General features: G+C 39.7%; 1 protein-coding gene across 2 annotated transcripts; it reads right to left on the bottom strand.

The window, feature by feature from the left end:
- Window positions 1-263: 263 nt before the first annotated feature.
- On the bottom strand, window positions 264-25,614 carry hbs1l (HBS1-like translational GTPase). 2 transcript variants are annotated; one of them, XM_080883101.1, is made up of 18 exons: window positions 25,306-25,595; window positions 24,600-24,668; window positions 24,241-24,372; window positions 23,795-24,046; window positions 12,231-12,339; window positions 11,804-12,009; window positions 10,798-10,963; window positions 9,924-10,041; window positions 7,627-7,773; window positions 6,568-6,642; window positions 6,342-6,459; window positions 4,728-4,796; window positions 4,507-4,611; window positions 3,932-4,022; window positions 3,591-3,699; window positions 3,342-3,442; window positions 1,397-1,541; window positions 264-1,309 (listed from the first exon to the last, which is right to left on the bottom strand). In XM_080883101.1, exons 1-18 carry the CDS (start codon window positions 25,346-25,348, stop codon window positions 1,298-1,300), a joined length of 2,067 nt encoding a protein of 688 aa, XP_080739227.1. In that variant the 5' UTR covers window positions 25,349-25,595; the 3' UTR covers window positions 264-1,297. The 2 variants fall into 2 exon arrangements, with proteins under 2 accessions (XP_080739227.1, XP_080739228.1); XM_080883102.1 differs by lacking the exons at window positions 264-1,309; window positions 1,397-1,541; window positions 3,342-3,442; ... (9 more) ...; window positions 11,804-12,009; window positions 12,231-12,339 and adding an exon at window positions 20,643-23,323 and having other exon boundaries at window positions 25,306-25,614.
- Between the last annotated feature and the right edge of the window lie 259 nt (window positions 25,615-25,873).

The following is a 25,873-nucleotide window of genomic DNA, read 5'->3' as shown; positions in this document are numbered from 1 at the left end:
AAAAAAAAAAAAAGTGTGTGGGGGTCACAATTGTGAGCATTTTGTAAAATTATTTCACATTATTAAGCCAGCATTTACATTCTAGCTGTGAGACTGTCAGGACAAAAGCCAAGCTTTGTTCAACTTCACATGCAACACTTTTACTGAAGATGGCCCTTCCAGAAAGGTTTGTTTTTCTTGGCTTATGGGATTATAATAACGAAGAGTCACTAGATGAAAGGATTTTCTCAGATGCAGAAATCAAAACTCAAACCACAAGTTGCTGATGTCATGTTCATTTTTTCTTCTTTCTTTTTTTGCACAGAAATGATACAACTCTTTGAACCCCAAATTGCACTCAGATGAGCCTTTGTTTAAAAAAAGAAAAAGAAATAAAGAGGGAAATCAAACCAGGTCTTCAAACAACATCTTTCTGCTGATTTGCAGAAGAAAATCAGTAATAACTCTATTATTGTTTCACCATAAATGAGAAATGCCTTCTCCAAGTAGAAATGATAATTTTCACTTTTTTGTTCTTAAACTACTCCACCCTGGTTAGAGTAAACATTTGAATGCATTAAACTTCATCCCTTCGGTTATTGAAATTAAAATAAAATAAAAATAGTTCTAGTTTTAAAAAAAAAAGATACTATTTTGCCCTTTAGAGTCCCACATAACGTAACATTAGTTACAATAGTTAATTTTAGTTTTGATTAGAAAAGCCTCATCAAGGAAAACGGGGCAGTGTAAACCCAGTGCTGACCCCTCATGCATAGAAGCAGAGAGGGGAAAAACATGGACTTGTTCTTTCACTCCTTAAATAAAAGTCAGTGTTATCCGATTTATTACAGCTCCTTCAAAAAGAACATAGTTAAACCCATCACTGTGAGATGCTCTGCAGGGTAGGATCGGTCTTTCAGAGTCTAAAGAAAACATTGGTTTAATCAAGTGGAATCAATTTAAGAGCAACAGGCTTTACTGACAGATAAAGGTGGAGTGAGCAGGAGCTGGGTAGTGCGCCTGTATGACTGAGGAGGACGCTCAGCAACACAGAGTTGAGATGTGAGAGCTGGCGGATGCATTGGGAGTTTATTTTGTGACATCTTGCCACACACTTGGTATCTGTGCAGTTAGTGATGTTCAGGGCAGACAGGTGGAGTAGCTGCTACACTGATTGGATAAATGGATGGATGAATAAGACGCTCTGACTCCATGAGCGGCGTTTCTTTGATCTCTCTGAATTGCATTTTGTCTCTGGCTGCATGCAGTCTCCAGAGCAAGGTCAGGCTAGCTGGCTCTGTGTCGGCGGAAATGGTCTTCATTCTTTGATCTGCAGGAAAGAAAAATGAAATGGCGTAAGAGTACTTTATTAAACGGGGGAAGTGGGACTATTTTGCCACAGGATCCAACTCATTACCTCAGTGACAACCCCCGCGGCGATGGTGGAGCCAACATATCGCAGCATGAAGCGGCCCAGCTCCTTATAGTCTTTGTACAGCTCTAATGACACGGGCCTCTGGGTCTGGATCTCCACGATGGCATTCATGCCCTTACTCAAACACCTCAACAGAAGAGACACGCAAGAAGCAGCATGACATGAATTTGAATATTCTAACAAGAAGTTGACTTTATGGCGAAAAAGGGGTTAATATGATGCCATCTTGTGGTGGCATTTTCAGTGGAGAAATGTTTTGTCACTCATCTGACTGACTTCTTCAGTCTCGGCTGACTTCAGGTTTCCCAACATCATAAACAGCATATTTGCATAATGACTGAAAGTAGAACTACTGACTAATAATGACTAACAATGGGCCATGAGGTCAGTTTCATGATCATTAATATGCAAATTGTCATGACCACTGACCAATAGCCACCGGTATTAATCACAGAGAGTTGGGGAATGGCTGCGATCACAGCATTGTAAGATGGTGAAATATGTACCCTTAGGCCGCCTCCTCGATTCAGAGATGGCTCCTTTTCACGTAAATGGCCTCTTTGACTCCCCGCTCAAACCAGCGTTCGCCCCTGTCCAGGATGTGTACATGCTCATCATTGAAACAATGTCCACTGGCCTGTAGGTCTGCTTAGGACTTGTTTTCCCTGATATATATATACACACAGCAATCCTCCTGGCAGTTAACAGCGTACACTATATTCCTCAGTTTGCAGCTGGGAGCCTGATCCTTGTGGTGGGCTTTGAAAGCCTTTCCCAGTTTTGTCAAATGTCCAGCTGGGATAACCACATTTACTCTGGGCTTTTTGATATGATGTTCGTCTGCTTCGCTTTGCACAGTGTCTCTGGGGATTGTGTTCGCTCTGTGTAGTAGCATCCTGATAACACCCAGTTTGTGCTCCAGTGGATGATGAGAATCAAACCTTAAATACTGATTTATATGTGATGGCTTGTGGTACAAGTCGACTTAATAAAGTTGGGGAATCCTGCTGTCAGCTGAGACAAAAGAAGTCACTTGGATGATTGGTGAAATGTTTCTCGCACTGAAAACTCAACGTCCAGATGTTAGGAAGCATAAACCATTTTGCATCAATTCCATCTGCTCTGGCATAAATGAAAATGACAACAGGTGCACTGGAGAGGCAACAGAGCTATGAGCATAGGTCCCACTACAGGATGCCCTCCATGCCACCTTCATGGAGTCTGTGATAAAAAAAACTGCACATGAGTTTTTTTAGGACTCTGGCAGCGCTCCTCCTCCTGTTCCCCCTCATACCAGACTTTCTGCTGGGTTAAGGCCTTTCAACGGCCTGTCCAGCCTTCTTTGTAAAACTGCCCGTTGTCTAGCATCTCCTCCACACTATTGAGACTGTGCCAACCTGGGCGAGCTAGCATGAGGCACAACTAAAAGAAAAAAAGAAAAAAAAAATCAGTCATGAGGGGTCAGGCAAGAGCAATGATCTATGGCCACCACCTGCAAAACCTCCTTTCTGGGGGCAGTTTTGTCGTTTCCGCTCCAGTTGAACACTTCTCACTTTCATTTACGCCAAAGCAGCTAAAAATGATGCTTCGTGTTATGTTGTGATGATCTTTTTTTTTTTGAGCAGTGTATGTGCATCTACAGTAAATATCCAAACTACTGTTCGTGTAAAGTTTTGTTTAGGAAAAAGAAATGTCCTACTTAACTAACCACACTTCCCACACATTGACATTAAGGCGCTGGAAGGCAGTACCTTGAACATTTTATTTTGAAGGCTATTCATTGTTTCCAAGTTCAGAGAAAAGCTTCAGCGCTACCATAAACAAAGCAAATAATAAAAAACACTCCTAACAACACAATAAACAGAAACAAAAATGCTGGCGTGCATAATTGGATAGAAAATGATGATAAATCCTTTTCCAAACTCACTTTGGTTTCTTCTTCAGGACCTCGCCGCTGCTCTTGTGTAGAACACTAATTAACTTCCTTATGGTGGCCGGTTCGCTGACTGTCTGGTAGTGCAACAGTATCTACACCAAGCGTGCACACATTTCTAAAGTTAAAGCACATACAACTGTGCAAAGAGTCGTTTCACATAACATAATTATGCAATTGTCATCACTAAAATCTTGGCAGAATTGTTTAGGTGTGTAAAAGCAGAGCTTTGTTGGCACTTACTGGAAAGCCTTGTGTGATGGGGATCTCGATATTGAAAATGAGGACTCGAGCTCTGAATCGAGTGCAAACTCGAATAGGTTCTTTGGGATCACAGAACACACAGCCCATACTGGAAGGAAGCAGCCAGAAAATATGTTTGAAAAATAAAGTACAATAAAAAATTTAAAAAAACACCCTACAAGCAAAATAAACGAAGTCTGTATTTAATCAAAACACTGTAAACCAGACCTCAATACTTATATGTACTGCAAAATATAAATTATAAATTTCCGTTGTTAAGAAATATTTAAAAATACTCATTCAGTTTTATATTAACACATCCTTAGCAATTAATTCTTTACTTGATCTTAATGATGTCCATGCCAGTGAGTGTCAGGCTGACGTGGTCTCCTGCTGCAGCCCAGTCCAGAGCCTCATCGTGTAGAGTAATTCCTGCAGTGCAAAGAGCACAGTGTTGTTCCCCAACTTGCCTTAAGGTGGCAGTGTTTACCACTCATCCACACCAGCAGATGCACACAAAAAAGGTCCACATGTAAGCAGACATCAGGCTTACATTTGTTTTCTTTGTGATTTTGCATAATGTACGCGTGTTTTTCTACTTCTTATTAATATCAAACTATTGTTTTTGTGAGATGCTATCAATCTGTTTCCCTTCAGGTTTACAGAAATTCACTATATGGCTGCCAAAAATAAACTTTCCACCTGTGCAGTGGGTGTTGAGTGATGCTTTGTTGTATTAATGTCAAACCATGACTAACAGACTTTGAGATAAAAAATAATTGAGGTCTCATTTGATAGTTTTTAGTACAGATACTAAAAACCGAGCCATATAAGGTTTTTATTTTTCAGCCCACCCTGATGACATTTCATTTAACAAAGACCGGGAGGGGAGGAAAAAAAGCACATGAGTGCATACCTTTGACAGTGCAGGTTTCATTTGGAGGCATTGCCAGTATTTTGTCTCCAGTTTGAATATAACCAGCCTCGATCTTTCCTGTAACACAGAAGCCTGAACCCTGGTCTGGGAAGAGAAAATCCAACGTCAGCAAAATCTCAGCAATCAAACACAAATTGGAGAAATGAAAACAGACATTAAGAAAATAGACATCAAGGGCCCATTTCCATATTTAACGTTACCTTTAAAGACATCGGAGACGCACAATCTGAAAGGTTTGTCTACAGACCTCTGAGGGGCCTTGAAAGCATCTTCAGAGGGGAAAAAAACAACAAAGAGGAAGTAAACAATAAGTAGCGGTAAAATGCTGGTAAATAACATGAGCTGTCCAGTGACCATTGGCGGTGAATCATGTTCTCTGTAAGCAGACTGAGACTGGATGTTGAATGTTTTGAAATAGATGTCAGTTCTATGGAAGCTAAACTTCACATGTCAGGCGGTGTTGCGTGAATCATTTTCAAGTAAGTCACGTCTATTGCAGCAAGCTTACAGTCAGAATGCATGGATTCTGTAGCTTTCATTTCAAGAAAAAAGGTTGCACAAAAACACACTGCTGCAGCTGCATCGTGTAAAGCTGGTTAGATTATCCACATTCAGTGCTAAAATCATTAAATCTAACTCGATGCTGCGAAGCGTCTTAGGTTTTCCATCTGGTGTTTTAACACTCATGCCAACCCAAAGAAAGGAAGTTTGAGTCATTCAATAATTAAATATAATAAATGTAATCAAATATTTAGTCAATTTTATTGTTTAAAGAAAAAAGAAACTTTCAGCTCACACCAGCTGACCTTCCCGGGACTGAACCAGAGATCTTTCACTTGTAAGTTTAATGAACCACCACTACACTATAAACCTTTTATCTCCGGCTGCTGGCAGATTGCCACTCTTGCCTATAGTTTGCATGGAAGATGTCAACTTGCCTGCAACCATTCGCAAACCAAACACCAAGTGATATATAAGTTAAAAAAGTGATGAAAACCAGGAACAGAAAAGATTCACAGTCAAAGTAAAAGTTAGTGCAGCAGGAAGGCACAGCTTTTAATTCAAAGACAAACAGTCTCCACAGTCGGTGTAGGTGGGAGTACTTGAGTCTGCGTCTTCCATGCAAATTATGGGCAAGCGTGGCAATCTCTTAGCAATCAAAGCATTCAAAGCAATTAGAAGGGGGTTTTAGTAAGGCACCTAGCAACTTCTAGCAACTATTGGCCAACTGGTTGGGTAAAACAGATTGTTCCCTGTGGCTCACAGGACCACTCTATAGACCTGTGTGACTGAGGCATATGGAAATAAACAACTTACAGTAAATACCTGCAGCTCTTAATGTGATTATAGGGTTTTCCTTGCATTAGTTAACAGCAAGATGAATTTCAAGCTGTCAAACTTGATGATCTACATATGACTAATTCTTCTTTCTGCATACCTTCAAGAACAGTGAGAGCAGAACTGCAAAGGGGTGAACTTCTTTTGACAAAAATATAAGTGCTGCAAACACACAGGCACTCCAGAATTTAACAGATTTAAGAGAAACGGCAATATATTTAGATTTACATAAAGACAGCTACATCAAGAGTTTAGTCTACTGACTTATGTTCCAATTTATATAAAGCTTTTGAAATATTTAATCCTGCTCTATAACTATAGCTGGGCATAGGTAGTGCAGTCAACCTTCTTAGGAAACAAAACTCGTGACTCATCACGTCAGATCACACATTTAGAAAAGTAGAGAGTGAAAATGTAGCTTGAGTCAAAAGGCAATAAGCGCTTTCGGCAGCTCGAGACGTGCCACAGTGTATTACCAATCTGCTCCAGCAGGCTCGGCCCAGAGTACCAAGAGGTGAGCTGTGACACTGAGCTCCTGGTGGCAAGGTTTTCTCCTGACAGGCCGCTGGTGGGGATGTAGAAAACATCAGACTCCTGGAAAAGCAGATAAACACGGAATCAAAGAGAGAGAGCAAATATTTACTCACAGCCAAAATATTATACAGATGCAGAGCTATGTCCTCAGACTTCGTGCCGGCTCACCTTGAATCCTGCCTGCTTGAGAAAATGGCCAAGTTTCGAGATGATTTCTTGGAAGCGCTCCTGTTGCCAGTTTACCTGATGTGTAAACGAACATACAGGAAAAAGGAAAAACACAAAGAAACAGAGTTTCCCCTTCAGCACTGCTTTGATATGGAAATGTGTCACCAACATGCCAGTGATTATAGGAAACAAAAACAAAAACACAATCTCACACACATACACACAGTTTCTTAAGGCCTTATTCTCTCCTGTTAAGGTCTTCAACATTCAGAAGGTGTGTATATATATAAAAATTTAACTTCTTTTAGACTGCAGTGCTGTCTATGCAGTCCTGCATATGGTGTCAACCAAGTACACCCGCAGTCTCACAGGGTAGATATACCACCTGAAGCTGAAGCTGGGCAGTACTAGTACAACAGTGACAGGCTAAAATATCAACCCACTTTTCTAAAATTCCTTCAGATGCCAGATATTACATTTCTTTAAATATATTTGCATGTAATGCTTACTGAACATCACACCACCATATTTCAATCTACGAGGCCTGTTACCAGGCCTTTTCTTGATAGATTAGATTTTTTAGTTGCACTGAAATGTGCAGTGTCAACTTTCACAATGATCTTCAAAACTGCAGAATAATTATAGTCATGACACTAACTTCGAGTTTCCTGGTAACTACAGCAATGATGACCGTGCTTCTGCAGTTATTCTGACCAATCGACTCTTTGATTTGTCCATCTATACACAACAGGCCTGCTCTTTCCCTTATCGTTTCCTATAATCTGAACTTCTCCACAATGTTGTTCTTGAACAGAAAAGGGAGATTCTGGGCACACCTTTTGCAACAAAGAAAAAAGATACCTTAGCAGGATTTGCTGGATTCACCCAACGGTGGACAAGCTGAAGATTCTTTTCAACGTTAATTTTTAAACATACCTGCAGGACTGTGTGCTTATTTGTTTAAAACAAACAGACTGCCACTCATATTGTTCAGCTGTAAAAAACAGTTGGTCTTAAAAATGCCTCCACAGTGCTTCGTTTTAGTGCAGAAGGTCTGACCTGGTCCATCTTGTTGACAGCTACAGCCAGCTGAGTGACACCCAGCGAACGCACCAGCAAGGCATGCTCTCTGGTCTGACCACCAGCCTCGAAGCCCGCCTCAAACTCTCCTCTGCTGGCATCCACCACGAGCACCGCCACATCAGCCTGGAGAGAGAGAGTAAGGCGAAGGGGTGTTGAGATTGGCATGCATACGTTTCTGCAGAGGCAGACTTAAAAATAAAAACCACACACTGTAAATTTTCCAAAACATATTCTGTTTGTAACTTTATAAACCACTGCTAATGTTTCCACATTTAGAAAGCATTTGCAATGCTATCAGATTTTAACATGAGCAGCACTGATGCTTTCAGAACAGGTCCTGCTTATATATTGTGCATAAACTACCCTCAAGTCTTAGGGGCTCTTTTTGTTGTTGCTTGTAGTAATTTATATTTGGAGTCATGGCTCTTCTCTGATCCCTCCCTGCCCTTCCACATACACAAAAAACACACATGGAAAGTGAGAAGCAGGGAGCCAATACAGAACAGAGCACTGATGGGGGGTTTAGTACAATTATTTTTAGAATATTTGATTATCGCATGTAAAATTTTATCGTCACGCAATGAATATTTTCCAAGTTAGTGAAAGAATGAAATTTTCAGTTTTTTACTTTCTGTTGTTATTTTTTCTTTCAGCATTTTTTGAGTTTTTACAGCATCAAAACATAGGCCCAGGAAATTTCTCAGTGTTGGAAAACACATTTAACCTGTGAAAAACTGCAATTACATCAGCTTTCCACCCACTCCACGCATCACAATCTAAAGCCAAAATCTTGTTTTTGTTCACCACATTTTCTTTCCTGTAATCAGTTTTGAGCATGTATATCAAGGGATGTATCAAAGATTCAGTAGCAAAAGTGCACAGACTTAACCCTTGATGTTTATATGCACTTCCTGAGAAAATCACTTTAGAGAACTGCATGAATGCATGTTGTGTAAACCTTTTAATGTCACCACTGGGATAGGTGAGTGCTGAGTTACTTACACTGTGTGAAAATTTAGATTTTTGCCTGCTGGCTCATCTTCTAGCCGTGCCTCCTCCTGTGTCACCATTTCTTTGTTTTAACATTAAATGAAGCCATGTTCTACATTACAGTTTGGACAATTCATGTCGAGTGTAGGCCAGCGTTAAGATACTGCACTGAATACATGCGTCACAGCAACTGGATGCTCTCCTCTAAACTTTAGTAAACTAAGTAAAAATGGCACAGTATCTTATGCAAAAAGAAAAACAGTCAAAAGTTGAAGAGACAAGAAAGAAATTGCAAAGAGAGCATGCCCTGAAAGCCAAATTTATAGCTAAAGCACATTAAATAAAAATAATTAAATCAGCTGACTGACGGGGGAAACCCTATTACTGACATTGGTCATAATGAATGCCCCAAGTGTTTCATGACAAAATATTTTATACTTTTATACTATATACAAGTATAAGCAGGTGGCTTTCTATTCATTTTGACTTAGAAATTCATGTTCTACTGGAGAAAATACATTGAAAATATCCTCCTAAGTACATGACACACTGTCACCTTGATTTGCTTACAGCAGAAACTCCTTAGTCACTACATGAAGAGGTAAATGTGAGGACAGTCATATGGTAAAAGAGAAATTACACGAGCTCCCCAAAGCAGACACAGACAAGCACACCCATGCCTGCAAAAACACCTTGCGATACCAACACCCAAAACCACCGAAGTTATTTCAAGATGTCAGGGTGCGGAAGGAGGGAAAGCGGCCATTTTAATCGAGAAGTTTTCAAAGTCAGAAAAATGTTTTAGGATCGGTTAGAATTGTTTAAATGGTTGAGTCATATTTGCAGCTAACCAATGGATTGAGTAGAGTACAGCAGAAGATTCGATAAACAGCAATCTATTTTTCAGAAATAGGTTACTGAGCACATAGGTTACTGAAATAGGTATTTTTCAAACTGTATCCCCTTCATTATTATTACATTATATTTATTATTCATCTCATAAATTATAGATGCATTCAAGCCACTTTTCAGTTTCTGATTACTAACCTGTACATAGATGTAGCTTTCTAACTTCGTTACTTACACTCATTCATATTCATCTGTAACCTCTTCTTATGAGGTCTGATTTTGTATTTTTGCAGCACTTAAATTTCATCAGGCACGTCCATTTCGATCATTCGTAAACTGTAAATGCGCAGCCCACCAACATCTAGCAACATCTCACTCACAGCCTTGATTTACATGCACTGATCAGGCTGTGTGAAGAGCTTTTCATGTTATACCTGTGCAGCTCCTGTGATCATGTTGGGGATGAAGTCTTTGTGTCCTGGTGCATCCATCAGTGTCACCACTTTAGAGTTTGTCTCAAACTTTGTCATGCCCACATCCATTGTAACACCTCTGAAGCACAAAAAGGGGGGAAAAGCCAACAATTCATTTTTTAACCATTTGATACACTTGGATATGAGAAAATTCTAGATGTTAATAGCGTGCTAAAGTGTCTGGAAGGCCTTATAAGGGAATCCAGATTTAAAGTCCTGGTCATTTCCTGTGTAACTGCACGTCTGGTGGGCGAGGCTCGTAAGTATTACGCATCTGCTTCAGAACTTAGTGATAAGTTGAATATGGATTCCCACCCATGTCACTTTCTGTTTCTGCCGTATTTCGCTTCCGTTTCACTCTGATAATAACAACAGAGTGCAAGCAGGGACAGATTTTTTAACACTATTTTTTTTTTCCATGATAAATGCCTTTTGTACGAAATAAAAATTCCATGTCACGTAGGAAAAACAGCTTTCTTGTAACAAATTAACCCTTTTCATCCATCCAGAGCAAAACTGACCGACTGCATCGATAACTCAACAAGGCTTTTCTAATCTAAAGAAGCTTGAGCAAAAAAAGATTCCAAGTTGAATCTCACATCTTTTAGCATAACAGTAGTTACCTGTGAGCTAATAAATCTGATTTTACCCTCAACTTGGAATGCATATATAGACAAACATTTTTTGGAGTAATAAATATAATGTTATGTAATAAAAATATGTCCTTAAAAACAATAAATGCACATTTTCTCTGCAAATATAAATTTGCTGATTATTATGTAATAACTGTGCACGCATCTTTCACTTTGTGCGCACTTTCATAGTCAATATATACCTGTCTCTCTCCTCGCCCGTTTCATCCAGAACCCAAGCATAGGCGAAGGAGGCTTTTCCTGCCTTTTTCGACTCCTGCTCGTACTTATGCATGGTGCGTTTGTTGACATTGCCGAGCAGATATAGCAGGTGGCCCATCAGTGTGCTCTTACCCGCATCCACGTGACCTGTAGAGAGAGGACTAGCACTGTAATCATAGCGCCGAGTTGAGGGAGAAAGTCATTCAAAAAGAAAATAGGCTCTAAGGGCGGGGAGTGTTAAAGGACTCTGACGAGGAATGGAGGGAGGGATAGACAGATAAGGAAAAAAGGAAGAATGTGCAAAGAATGATAAGACAGGTGGGAGGACTGAAAATGATAAAACAGCAAAGGGAAGCCACAGATTGGAGAAGGAAATAAGTAGAATTGCACAAGTGGCAAGGGGGGTAGAAAGAAATGGGAAGAAGGATCGAAGGTTCTGGGGGGGGGGGAGGAGGGGGGTATCGTGGTAAAACGAAAGGTTTCATAGGCTGTGGGAAACTAGAATCATCTGCACTTCTGAAACTACCAAGTCACTTTTTCTGCTGTAACTGAGAATGAGAAATAATGATTGAGCAACTGAGCTGGTCTGAAGCTCGACTCATTTACTACATTCAACGGTGACATAGGCACAGCCAACCAAACAAGGGCAGCAAGAAGAGATCTTCAATATGATTAACTGCCCAACTGTAAATCGAAATATCAAGGCACTGAACACAGGTTCTAGAATATGAGGGGAAAAACCAACTCTGCAAGAAGTGCCCGATTTAAAAAAACAAAAAATAGGAACTCCCACTCAGCATACTTTTGGGTATACTCCCAAATTTCGAAGCACTGTGACTGCTGATCTTTCTCTTCTTTTAACGTATAACTTGGATTTGCATGCATTCAAAATACCCCAAAGCGTTAAATGTTAAAGTACTATTTAACTGAGTGGTGCACAAAATAGTTCATAAAGGTGGAGCATTAATATTAGTATATTCAGCCTACCTATAACTACCAAATTTAACAGAGGCTTGCCCCCTTGTCTCTTCTCCAGCTCAGCTTTGATATTGATGGCCTGCCGTGCCTTCCCAGATGAACGGCTCAGGGTGGGACCGGTCACGGGCTCGTCCCCATTGGACCCTTTAGATGGAGTCTCAGGGCGTTTGGAGGCAGCTTCTGTAGCTGTGACGACAACACCGTTCTCCCCTGTACTGAGAAGAGAAATTTAAGTGTGAATACGCTTCTTTGCAACAACTGAAAATTATGTCTCGCAAGCTCTAATCTCCTTCTAACCAAACAGATCAGTCTTTAGCTTTTGCTTTAAATTAAACCACAATTTTGCTAAAGGCTTAAATCACAGTCAAATAACTTTTTTTTTTTACTGTTTTAAGAGAACAATCTGAACATGACAACAGGGGAAGGGTTAAGTTACCTTGGAACATCAAAACCCATAGTCTGCTTCTTTCCAGAGACGGTCATGCGGGCCACTTTTGGTAAAACTTCAGAGTCCAGTTTATTGTGAGAAGCATCTCTGCTTTTAGCTGAGAAAAATAAGAGACACAAAAAGGCAAACAAAGGCCTCCATGACTCACACTTTCTCCAAGGAGAAAAAGTTTTTCCGTTTGTTTTTTTTCCACTGTGGTCGCTTACATCTAGACTTTTCTGGGCATGCACTAAGATCAAGGTTAATATAGAAATATTAGCTAAACTAAAAGACATTAAGATTCAATCTTTCAACAATTATCAGAGTAAGTGAGTGGAGCAGCTTCAAACCTCAGATTCACAATGTGTCTAACCAGTCCAGAGAAATAATGTCAATATTTATTGTGTTATTAAGTAGATAATGTTTTGTCTGTGAAGGTTCTCAGTCATCCAGGTCATCGTAGTCAAAGGAGATTGCAAAGAAAAGCGTCTGGACTCCTTTAAGTTGCTTGAAGATAATGTTTTACAACACTCTAAAACAACCATGCACACATCAGTGATGTCCAACAGATTCAGGTAATGACTATTTTACTAGTTATGGTTGCACGTTGGCATATTCTTGAGAGCAGTAAGAGTGCAGATTGCAATAAGTTGCACTTTGAGCCTCATATCTATCTGATTGCTAGTTCATATTATGCAGCAGTGAGACTTGTTGAGGTCACTGCTTTGTCATCCCAGTCCCAAATGGCCACCGGTCCCAGTCATATCAACCCGTTTCTGATTCATTTAGACTGGGCTGCACAGCCAAGCCTACTGCACACACTGTGCGTCTGTGCGCGGCAGTGACATCCTGGTTTAGAAAGGGTTAATTTCAGAAGTGGCCGTTGCCTCCCGTCTCCACGTAAATAGATCAGTGTGACACAGCATTTCGCAGAATGAATCTTTTGAAAAGGTGTCACCTCAGCAAGTGCAGCACTGAAAGTGAATGCATCCATTATCACACACGCACACACGACTGATTAAAAAAATATGTCCATATATGCACAACAGAAAGCCTGAACTGCTACAAGGTGAAAAGGGCCTAAGATCTAATAAACTGCCACTTCTATTAGTCTTTATTTTATGTTCCTTTCCTTGTTGTATCAAAATAGGATAAACTCCCACACAACCCCCCACTGCATTCCTTCAGCATTTCTATAATGTGTTGGAGTGATAAAACAGTGGATATACCTTCATCTTCTAGCTTTTGTTTAGCATGAATTTTATGAAAACACTACAACTCTGTCAATCCTTGCATGTTTATACCTTTTGTTCATCATAAAAAATACCCTGAGGGAAAATGAGAGGAAAGAGGTGCGATTCAACAGAATATTAATGGACTTTCTCTAACCAAACACTCTCTGAATGACTTGCTCTGCATTAGAGAAAAAGTCCCTTTCACTCAGAAACATTGCAACACAAGTCAGCTCACCACACTCTAGTGAGGCTTTTTAAGTTAATGGCATTTGCATACTGTTGATTCCCACACACTTATCCATATCTACTTAAATGTGGAAAAAGGGGACAACCAAAGCAGAGCTTGCAACAACTGAGATAAAAACTGAAAAACTACACTTAAGAAATGACAGGTAAATCTAATCGACAAAAGAAAAAGGTTCAAAAAAGTACCACTGCTGCGATTAAATTACAGCAATTTTAAAAACACCACCGTCATATGAAATCTACTGTTTCAGTTTCACCTGTCCTGCAGTAAGCAGCAACATGAGATGGAAAAAGTACTCTCTGGGGAATTTTGGTTCTTCGTGCAGCTGGGGGCTTTTCTGGTCCTTGTTCAGTGACACAGAGGTTTCTACCACCTGTGTCAACAGGACATCAGGCCACTTGAAAACTTGAAAATCACTTACAATTCTGTATCTAAAGGAGTTGGAGCCCTCTCTAAAATCCAGTCAATTGCAAATCACCCAAAAACCTACATATTAATTGAAATTAGTACAAAGATAAAACATTAAGGGTCAAATTGGGAAATGTTATTGCCTTTTAAAATATGAATGTTAGCAAAATAGTTGAGACAGCAGTGCAAAATAAAACTATATATCATTTTCTTTGGTGTATAAAATCAAAAATATAGTGGAATCTCTATATGCAAGGCCGTAAACCTCATAGCTCTGATCTTTAAGCAATAAAGGGCGTGGCATTGTAGTGCAGGAGTGCTTTATAAATTGTACACCTACCCAATGTTATTGCTGTCTATATGCAGAATACCAAGTACTGAGGACAATGTAAAATCTACAAATACCAATACTGAGCTTCAGGCCCCGAGACAGGGTCCTTGACAGACAGCCACTGACAGTCTGTCTGTATATAAAAAAAACAGGCCAGCAACCATGATGGTAGAGAGACGGGGTGGGTTTGTGCATTTGGATTAGCTGCACAGCTGTAAATGGTATATACAGATTCTGGACCAGGATCATTTTTCATTCAATCAATCGATTAATATAATTTGACAGTAGTTCAAATTATGGTCAACTGATTTCATTCTTATTCATGTTTCACATAAGAGTCACAACTGTTTTTGGAAATAAGGCTAACACTGCCTCGTTAGAGCAAGTAAGAATGATACGACAACTGGGAAACTCTAATGAATCTACCAATACACACTGTGATTAAAAAAATACATCATGCTCTAAAGTATGTGACAGGTTCTTTGCTTTTTTTTTTTTTTTTTTTAATGTTTTTTCAAAAAGAAAAAAGAAAAACCAAACATTCTGCTGTACTCCTTCAAGTTCTTAAGCAAATGTCAACCCCCTTATTAACTGTGCATGTTGCTTTGTCAAAACACTGCAACACTTTTCCAAACAGGATGGTAACATGAGAAAAATGATTCGGCGCAATATAGCTCCGAGGCGCAGAGCAGGATCTTTTACCTTGTTTGGACTGGTAAGTAAACACATGGTATCCTTCTATCCAGGATTTCTCTATTATAGGGGACCCTTAGTGTGACTGAATGAGTAAGTGAGTCATCTTATTCATGACAGAATAAAGGGAGTGCACCCAGGATATGCAAATCAACCCTCCCTTGTCTGTCCAAACACAGAAACGCAGTGCGGACAAAAGTACAGGTGAGGGGTGGGGCAAAGACTACACCAACCACTTGAGGCCGCTACAGCCTACGAGACATATAAGGTGTGTCGACTTTATATCAAAATATCTAAAGAGAGACAGGGGTGGGAGTGGGGAGGAATAGGGGAATATTTGAAGTGAGTCACCTAACATTTCTGAATGTGCGCCAGTTTCATCTCTAATTTGTATTGTTACAAAAAACGAAAAAAGGGAAATTAGTAATTAAGAATATATGTAAACCAGTTTAAATCTATTGTTAATTACACGATTTCAACCATAAAGGCTGGAATAAAAATCCATGGGGTTCTTCGGTTTAAATTTAGTCCATCTTCTACCCTAAACTTGTGGATCTATTCTCAATGAGACAATCTGGGAGTCAAACTTCATTCATGTTTGAAAAATAGATGGAAACATGAATGAAAAAGAGACTGCTGGTGGAGGCAAAAGCTATGAGTAGGATCTGACCCCTTTCACGATGAGTCATACAGACCCACAGTGTCAGTACCACAATTGAAGATTTCATAAAATATATATATATATCTGCTTCTGTGACTTCCACCTACTCAGCAGTTAACCTTTAGTCACAGAAGCTACTTGAAATTCTCACCTAATGTGTTTTTATAGTTCAAAACAGGTCTATAAAGAGACTGTCTCTGACCTACAGCACGACAACCTACAACTTTAATGTACACTGTGGTTTACACTGTTGTCTAAAAAAAAAGAGAAATAAATAACTATGTCAATCTATTTTAAGTGACATTATTGTTCAGTGCTTTCTTGTTTGAGGAATCTAGAAGTGAACTTTAATGACAGACATGACTGCACATCTGCCCCTTCTGCAGAAAGAACGCCAAAAGACCCGCATGGAAAAATAAACAAGTCTCTATGCCAACTTTAACAGCACCATGCATCAAGCAGGGTAATGATAGTAACGATAGTGAGGTTTTGAAATGACACACTGTACTGTGGCTGGACTCAAGTACTCACATTCTCAAGGGTTACTGTACATGAGCTTTTACCTTATTCCTGTTCAAACCTACATTTTGAGTCATAATTATATTCACACATTAAGATCTCTGTCATCTGTATGTTGCTCATGCATACAGGACCTTTTTCTGCACTTTTACATTATAGAGTAATTGCCACTGGATGACTTATTTTTCTGCTACAGTGTTTCATATAAAATTAGTTGGAGAAACATTTCAAATCTTAACTACTTTAAGAAACTGTGACTCTTTTTTCATGCACATTTGTTAAGTTATCCCAAAACCACAACTTAACAACCCTCCCACCACCAAAAAAAGGTCAAAGGGTCATACACTACATGTAATGCTTTAAGAATAAAACTACAGAAGTCTTAGTTTAGCAAAAGTTGATAGTGATTGGGAGAGCCTAGAAATCTGAATTTACCATTTATAACAAGCTGCTTAAATATGGTTTTAACAACACTTTATTACAAGGTACACCTTGCTAACCCTGGTTTGGACCCACTTTTTTCTTCAGAACTGACTTAATTCTCAATGGCATAGATTCAACATGGTGCTGGAAACATTCCTCAGAGATGTTGGTCCATATTGAGGTGCTTGCGTGACACAGTTGCAGCAGATTTGTTGAATCCACATCCTAACATCCTTGATGAGAATGTCCCGATCCACCACATCCCAAAGGTGCTCTACTGGAGTGAGATCTGTTGACTGCGGAGGCCACTAGAGCTAAAATAAAACTGATGTTCAAGAAACCAGTCTGAGATTATTTCAAGTTGCTCATGCTCAGTTTGAAATTCAGCACATTGTCTTAACCATGTTTACATACCTAAATGCATTGAGTTGATGACATGTGCTTGGCTGATTAGATATTTGTATTAATGAGCAGTTAAACAGAAGTGTATGCTCTGAATAATATGCAAGGGTTTGCACACAACTTAAGGCTGAACTGTTTGCCAACATGAAAAAAAACCCCAACAACAACAACAGCAGGGGCGACTGTAATCTTTTCTGCCATAGAAAGAGCCTAACAGCTATATTATTAATACACACCTTCTTCTAGACATAAATTTTCCACATTTTATCCCAATTTTTGCAAATTTAGAGCATGTCTGAATGGAAAACAAGCATGCAGCTAAGCAGACTTTGGCATAAAAAGTAGCATTCTGCTAAAGCAAGGCGATTAGTGGGTTAAGGATTTATTATATGACACTCCCCATCTGCAAACAATAACTGCAATAACTAAATGAGATCAAAATTTGAAAAGAAGCACTTGGTCATGTAGTTTGACGGTAACTGCAGTTAGATGGGACTAAAAACTTCCCTACTGCTGTTTGTTTCACTGAAAGGCATTTTATCCAGTTTTTCCCCCAACACATAGCATGGATTTCTTGGGTGCGTTGCTTGGGAATGTTACCAATATATGTCTGGGCAAATGATATGTCCAGGCAGGTCGCCCAGGCATACTACAGTCTGTCCAATCCCATGTATTGCACTGAAGCCTGGCCATAGCGGGCAATGCTGTTGGATTTATACTGACATGTTAGTATTAGGGGCGGACGTTATAGTCTCAAAATTATATCACGATATTACAGAATTGTAGTGGCACAGCATAAGTCAACTGTAAGCAGAAAACTAGCCTATCAGGTTTTTCCCTGGACCATTTAAGTAGAAAATAACCACTTAACACTTTAACAATAACTCACACTGCAAGAGCTGCACAGCACTGTTACACAAACAAATTCAACCATATTTTCTACATGGGATGTTGTATCCCAGTTTGCGCTTTTAAACCAGTTGCCTAAAGCCCTGCTTTTCCACTGTGTAACCACATCAGTAATTTCCATCCACCGTTTGCTCTTACTGTCGTATGGAGCATAATTAGCAAGTGTTCAGGCAGTTTTTGGTGGAGTCATTTGCTGACATTTGGGACAATCATCCCTGCTAGCATCTCTTCCTTTGTAGAACTTTCTTGTACTTGACAGGTTGTTTCTGCCTCAAGTGGTGAAACACATTTATTTGTTGCTTCCACCTTTAGCTGGAATAGTTTTCTTTCAGTTTTCTTTCTTTCTCAACAACCCTCTTCTTTGTTAGAGGGTTGTTGAAGCAGCTCCTTTTCAAATATTCAATCGAAAGCTCACATGTGGCTCTAAGAAATACCCGAGTTTGTCCCCTGGTTGGATGCAATAAGAAACATAAACGCCTGGCATTAAATTTAAAAATAAATTACTATTATACTTGTATTACAAAACAATACCACATGGCACAGCCCTAGTTAGTATGTCTGCATTGCTCTGCCATCATGAGTCAAACTGAGCTGTCAATGCCAGACTTGAAAAAAATCAAATCGTGATCAAGATACATTTACTGAAATGCAGGAAGATAGAAAGACTAAAGACGCACCAGAGTCTACGCATGTATAATTTAAAAAAACTATATGTTTACACTGTTTACACTGGCAGAATTATAAATTAGCAAAATAAGGAAGTGAGATATAATTACAGCCTATTATATCGTGTTTTACAGAGCTATAATCTTACTAATCCACTTACTAGGTTTGCAACATACATTATTACCACACAGATCTATCACAGTTATTGAGGTCTGTGTCAAGTCTACTGTTACAATTCTGGGATGTGCACATCAGAAAATGATGTAGCCTAAGGCTTGGTGATATGGGCCTATGCATCGAAGAGTACTCTGTTACCTGGACAGCAACTCCACTGCTTGGCGAGGGGGGGAAAAAAAAAAAAACAAAAAAAAAAAACACACACACACACACAGGACCACAAGCAATTAGGTTGTTCGTTGCACGTGCCTGCATACACACAGGCCTCCACCTGACACAAATAAAATCTAATTATAAAATCTTACCACAGCCTGGACCCTGGCAATACTTTAAAATAGAGTTATAGTTACTGTCTCAGTTCATATTAGTAGCTGATATTTGGGACAGAAAAAGAGCTAGTGAGTGCCTCCAAAGATTTTCAGCTACTGGAAACCGCTAAACAGCTTTCAGGCAAAGTATGAGAACCACTCATCCAAACAATTTCATATTCAAAATCACATTTTGTGACAATGATTGCATAGTAAATACTGAACAGAGAGATTCCTTGATTTGTAAGTCAAATATTCCTAACAAAGATTTCTTTATTTATAAGTAATATGTGGTCGTTTAAATGTGTAACATGTTTACTTAGTACAGTATATATATTTGCACGATTGGTATTAGGAAGTAGTAGGACTAGCATGTTAACTCCTGGGAAAGTGTAGCTGTTAACAAATTTGAGGAACTACTGTGCATGCCAGCTGCATGGTTTTTTTTTTGGGTTTTTTTAAAAAGACATTTAGGATTTGTCTTGCATTCAACCACAGCACCGAGGTCAAATGTTCTGAATGCAAAATTTTCCATTTTGCCCTTTAACAGAACACACACCACAAAAAAGACATAATACTGACGCATGTAAGTCCAAGTGCATCTGCTTATTTTTGACCACTTGTTAGAACAATAGTATTTTCCAGAGTTGGCACCACTTCAAAACCATAGTTTGTGCAACATGTATGCCTTGCAAGAAATGCAGAGCCTGTAAAGACACAAAGAGGATTTGATCTGTCACAGCCTTTGTGAAAGCTGTGAAAGTTGAGAGGCTTGATCAGATTTTCCTACGTAGGTGGTGTATAAGAGGCACAGCAGTCTATCGGCTGCTGTGCAGAGTCGACATGTGCTTGGCTTGACATTTTCTCCAAGAGTGCAGCTTCCTGCACAAACCCACACAGCGGCTCCCCTTGAGAAAAAAGGACAAATAGCTGCTGGACAAAACCACTTGCTAATAACAATTTGTTCATCTCTTGATTCCCTGAAAAAAAAAAACATTATAAAAACACTCTGGACCTGCACATTTTCACACAAAACAGACCACAACACGTCCAGGGCATCTAATTATTTCCAAACACCATTTTCCAAGGACTGCAAGCTTTGTACACTGAAAAACCTGTTTAACCTCTAATGTTTATCTTGCTATTGTTAACACTAACTGTCCTTTATCATTTATCATCTCCCTCAGGCTCTCCTTTCTGGAAGACACCCCGGGGGTCCAGTTTACTCTCTGCACCTGCATGACGTTTACTCCTCTTCTACCAACATGAATTCCCACTTAAAACAACAATGAATGAGTAAAAAACAAGAGTGTCAAAACCAGAAATGCCTCAAGACACTTTAGCATAACCGTTTAAAAATGGAAGCTTTACTGCAGATAAACAATGTTTTCTTTATAAAAATGTCTTTAAAAACAGGCAAATGCTCTGTTAACTGGTAAAGATACCACTATGACCAAGTGTTTATTGTCCTATACTGGCAGTTTACTATACAATTATACATTAAAATAGAGCACTTTAAAATTCATTAGGTAGGATTAGTTCCTTACAACAAGCCAAAAAACGTGTTTAACACACGCACATTCGCAAAAACTGAAGAAGACTAGACAGAGGTTCACTCAGAGCACATAAAGTCAATCATCTTTATTTCGAAACAGACAAATTAACCTTTGGCAGTGTGCGAAGACACACCCAGTGTAAATTAAACCCATGTATACAAAACGAAATTAAAATCTTTTACTACAGTATGAACGCATTCACTTTGACTAATTCAGTAAAAGTATATAGTGCTTTCATGCAAAAAAAACCTGTTTTTCAATATTTAACAGTTAAAAGATTTTGCTTGTCTTTGTGTGTCTGTACGCATATGCGTATGTGTTCCTCTTCCCTCATGGGAAAATCTCCAGGTGTCCTCTAAACCAAAAAGTCAAACCCATGATCTCAAACACAGGCAGCAGTAAACCAGTACAATGGTTAACTGATCCATATTCCAATAGCTGCAGCACACCTGCAAACAAAGTCAACCTCTTTTGTCTTTTGAGGGTTCATGCAGCTCAGAAAAAAGTCACATCTAGAGTATACATGAACTTTCTCTTTGCTGTGATCATAAAAAAATTAAAAAGCCATTGGCCTTCGAAGCATACAAAAATAAGACTACATTTAAAATGAAGGAGAGAAAGCTAACTACAGCAATAAGAAACAAAGATCTTTCTAAAAGTTCCTAAAATACTTAAATTGTTCTTTGAAGGTTTGTTTGGGTTAGCTAAGATTATTGTTAAGCTGCCAGAGTGAATTCATTTCTCTTTGTTCTGTATGTGTTCACTTAAAAAAAAAAAATACATAAATGCTTGAATAATCTTCTTTCTATTATTTTTTTAACCAGTGATCAGAGTCAGCATGTCATTTTGTTGGACCCAAAAGTTCTTTTACTCCCCTTAAATGAGTGCAACCCTGAGTGCTGCATCTCTGGGTTTAGTTCAGTGATAAGAGCAAAAGGGCCCTGATAGAAGTGGGGTTCTCATTCAAAGCAAGTCAAGTTAGCACCAAGGTAGATGCAACTGAATTAAGCGCTTTCCTTGTGGCTACCTGGTGAAAGCTTTCCGCTGATTAGCACGGACGATGTCATCAGGCGAAGGGGTGTCGAAGCGGAAAGGTACAATCGGCAAAAGTGTGGGAAGCTGCTGTTTGGATTTCTCCTGCGACTGAGAGAGGAAGGCCTTGTAATAACTTCCTCTCCTCTGACCTTTTATTTTTCCCTTCAGTACATTTTTCATCCTCTTTTGTCTTCTGCTAGTCTGAACAGACAGCGTAATCGCAAACACTGATGGTTTTGCAAAAACGGAAACATCCAACCCCAATGCAAAAGCAGCTGGAGACATGGGTGATGGGAGGTCACTTTCAAGCTGATGGAGACCTTCTCCATGTGACTGGGCCATCAGTGAAGTCAGATCAATAGTGTGACCTGGTTTAGGTTGTCTGAAGATTTGGTGGTATGGTCTGTGGTCGAGTTCACACTTGGCACCACCCTCTTTAGCACTCTCTTCTGACATGCCAGTCTTCTCTGGTTTTGCTGGTGAAAAGAGCGACGTGAGGGAGCACTGTGACCCATTTGAGGTGGTTGAGGTTTTGCTTTTGTGTTCAGACGCCATATGTGACAAAGAGAGCTGCTCAGAGAGACCAGGTGGTTGCTTCAGTGCATTTTCTGGAGATTCAGAGCTGAAAGGCTTGGGGGAAGTTGAGAAACTGTTGCTGTAATGCTGCGAGGCAAGCTGGGACAATGAGACAGTGCCAGCCAGACATGGGGGAGTGATGCTAGTTATTTTTGATGAGGAGAGAGCATTCGCTAGTCTTTCAGTGCTTTGTGATTGAGGGGAACTCTTTCTGTTTTGGTGCTGGGAAGCAAGTTCGCACAGGGATAGTGTTTGTGCTGGTGCAGCCATTCCCTGAAACATTGCAGATGGTATGCTGCTTTGAGGAGTAAGGAGAGAGTTACTGAAAGCTGGGCTTCGATTTGAGTGCTCCTGGATTAAATCGGCCAATGTTGGGCTACCCTTTGAACCACCCAGCATGGCTTTGCCTCCAACCCCAACAGACTGCTGATTTTTCTGCACAACAGAGCTGAGACTCCCAAATCCAGGAGGAGCAGCCATAGAAGAGCCTGCAGCTGCTGTCTTGGGGTTGTTTAGCGATAGACTACTGAGTGAAACTGAAAGGATGGAGGGAGGAGAGGCCGGTGATGCTGATAACGTCTTTAAAGATGCCAAAGCTCCCAGTGAAATACTACTCTGACTAGACATAATGGATGCTGTTGTTGTTGCGTTTAGTCCTTTGTTGAATGAGGAAACGTCCAAGCCCTGCCTTGTGTCAGCTACTACTGACCCCTTATTCTTTTGCTCATGCTCAGAGATGAGCTGTGCCAGACTACCACCACTGCTAACACCTGGGCTAATGTTTTTAAGGCTAAAATCCTGCTTTTCACAGCTGCCGGCATTTGGTTGAGATAAGAGGTCACATAAGCTGGGTGCTTTTAGTTCGGGTACATGTGGATGTGCATGTTTGTGCCCATGTGTGTTGGCTTCATGTGCCTTGGACGTCATGTCTGTGTGAGAAGAAGACAAGCAGGCTCCTTACCTTACAAAAGCCAAGTGCAGTTGTCGAAGAGGAGGGGTGAGGGGGACCACAGAGCAGAAGTCAAATCAATCATATAGTAAAAAAAGAGAAAAAAAAAGACAGAAAGAAGGCACTTTGTTAAACATTTGTATCACTATACAAATTTGTGTGAAATCAACAAAGAACACTACTGGCTGTTAGGCTTCCATACACCCAATAATGACACATATTTATATAGAAGTACTAGCAGCAGTGACCTATGTTGACTGCGTTTGAGGAGGAAATGGGAAATACTTATCTTGGAACACCCACCTATACAGAAAATTTTTTTCATAGCTATGAAACTCCACAGAAAACCCAAATCTGTTATACAACCCTTTAAATGCCACAAATTAACGTCCTCCCGGTGTGTTACTACACTGAATCACTCAGGGGTAACAGTTTTTAATCAGTAAAACAATTTTATTTTGACCCACTCAAGGTGTACCTTTGTCAGCCACAGCCTCTTGTTTGGTTCTTTGTGGTTGCGGCGCTTTGTCCTGGTTAGCTCGCTCTACTGTACCAGTCTCTTCAGCTGTACTTCTGGTAACTGGAGCAGTTTTAGTGTCTTCAGACAGTACTGCGTCCAGTGCCCTCTGTGGGTCAAATCCACATTTTATGGCTGCCTGGGTCAGGACTGAGTCCGGCACTGCATCTCCCAGCACAGTCCGCATGTGGTCCAGACAGGAATACAGCTTGGCTAAAGAGTACAGCAAATGTTGGACACACACAATAGATTTGTGATCCATACAAAAAGCACAAATTTTAAAAAAGACATCAAAAGTTTAAAGGACAAAATGAACTGGTGCATGGAACCTTTAATTGTAAAAACACAAAAAACAAGTTGAGAAATGTTTATATTCTGAGACGCAGTTGTGTGCTCAAAAATACTACCTTGATCAAGAGGGTTGAGATTCTGGTTGACAGTAGGGGACACAGGGACAGCCTCATCTTCAAATTCTTCCTCCTCTAAAGGCTCTTCCCTTGGTGCATGTCTTTCTTGACGCGAGTAGATGAACTGATTTGCTAGATAAGCCAAAACCATTTAATTTTAATAGTAGATTATACGTTATCATATATGATGTCTACTTAATGTTGCATATTTTCAAACTTAAACTGGAAAGGCAAGCAACTATTGTTATCAATGAGTGTAATGAAAAAAAGTTATTTATTTGAAAATGCAGTGTATGCTTAACTTCAGACAGATTCAAATTAGTCTGCTCCATCTTCACTATGCATCAATGGTAACCAACCTGTTGCTGGTGAAATGCAACAGTAGTCATCCTCCACAGACTGTCCATACATGTCATCATCTTCAAAGTCTGAAAAAAAGAAGAAAAAAACAACACTTAGATGGATACCTTTGCTCATTTTGTTGTGCCTCACAAAAACAGTCGTATACACAATTGCAGTAAAGTCCCTTTATGCCAGCTGTGACTTTGCTTTGTCAGCAACTTTATGAATGCCACTGCACACTAGAAACCTGGAGATTTTCCTCTAATCGCTTAACTCTAAGCTTTATTTACAGATATATTCCGCAAATTTACAACATTGGGAGATTTGAATGTAAAGAAGAGCAAGTAAGGAATCTGGTGTTATTGGCACAAACAAAACACTGGATAGTTAGCAAGCTAGGCAAGTAGCTAGCAATAACCTGAGTAAACATTAGTAAATTTAGCAGTTACACACACCTCACATCAAATTTTTTTTACTATAACATTAATCCAAAATGTTGGGTTTGCGTGGGTATTAGTAATTACTGTCGTTATGGGACAATTTACCATACGCTAGGTGCCAAGTGACACGACAACAGTAGGATCTTGCCAGTTAAACGAGCTAGCATTAGCCGCTACAGCTACTGAGTAACTGTAAACTTTAGCTTAGCTGTAAACAGCTAACTGGTTTAGCTCTTAGACGCCTTGCCGCGGCATTTAAATGAGAACCGTTTTTGCCATCTACCTTCATCGTAGTTGTAACCTCGAACATTTCTATGACGAGACATGTTGATTATGCCTCCTCTCTCGGCGCCACTGTTATGTTATTCGGTTCACGGACATGTGTCCACTGCCCAGCGAAGCTCCTGCAGTTGCTGCTGTGTGAAGCTAGCCTACCTTAGCAGGCAGGTCACAATAGATTCGACAGTCACGCAAATACATAAATGTAACCACAACACACACAAAAATAAAAACAAACAAACGTATTTGTTGTAATTACGTCATTTCATCGACGCCGAGCTTCTGCATAATTAAAGTAAAATAAATAATAATAAAAAGTTTTTTTCTTCGCTGACGTAACTTCCGTTTGTAGTTGGCATAAGATCTCAACGGGTTTCAAAACGTTTACGCTGTCAGACCTATATTACACTGGATTTATTTACAGCTACAACTCTGTGCATCCGTCAGAGTAAAGTTCTGCAAGCCTAAAATAGTAATATAAGTTGCACCCCATATATAAAAAAAATGAAACATTGCACGACACTTCGAGTTTAACAGTAAATAATAAGAAATAACACAAACCACAATAGAGA

This window comes from Rhamphochromis sp. 'chilingali' (assembly GCF_963969265.1).
Source record: "Rhamphochromis sp. 'chilingali' genome assembly, chromosome: 5".
NCBI lineage: Eukaryota > Metazoa > Chordata > Actinopteri > Cichliformes > Cichlidae > Rhamphochromis > Rhamphochromis sp. 'chilingali'.
Note: the sequence above shows the minus strand (reverse complement) of the source record. Positions and strands in the feature narration are given on the sequence as shown.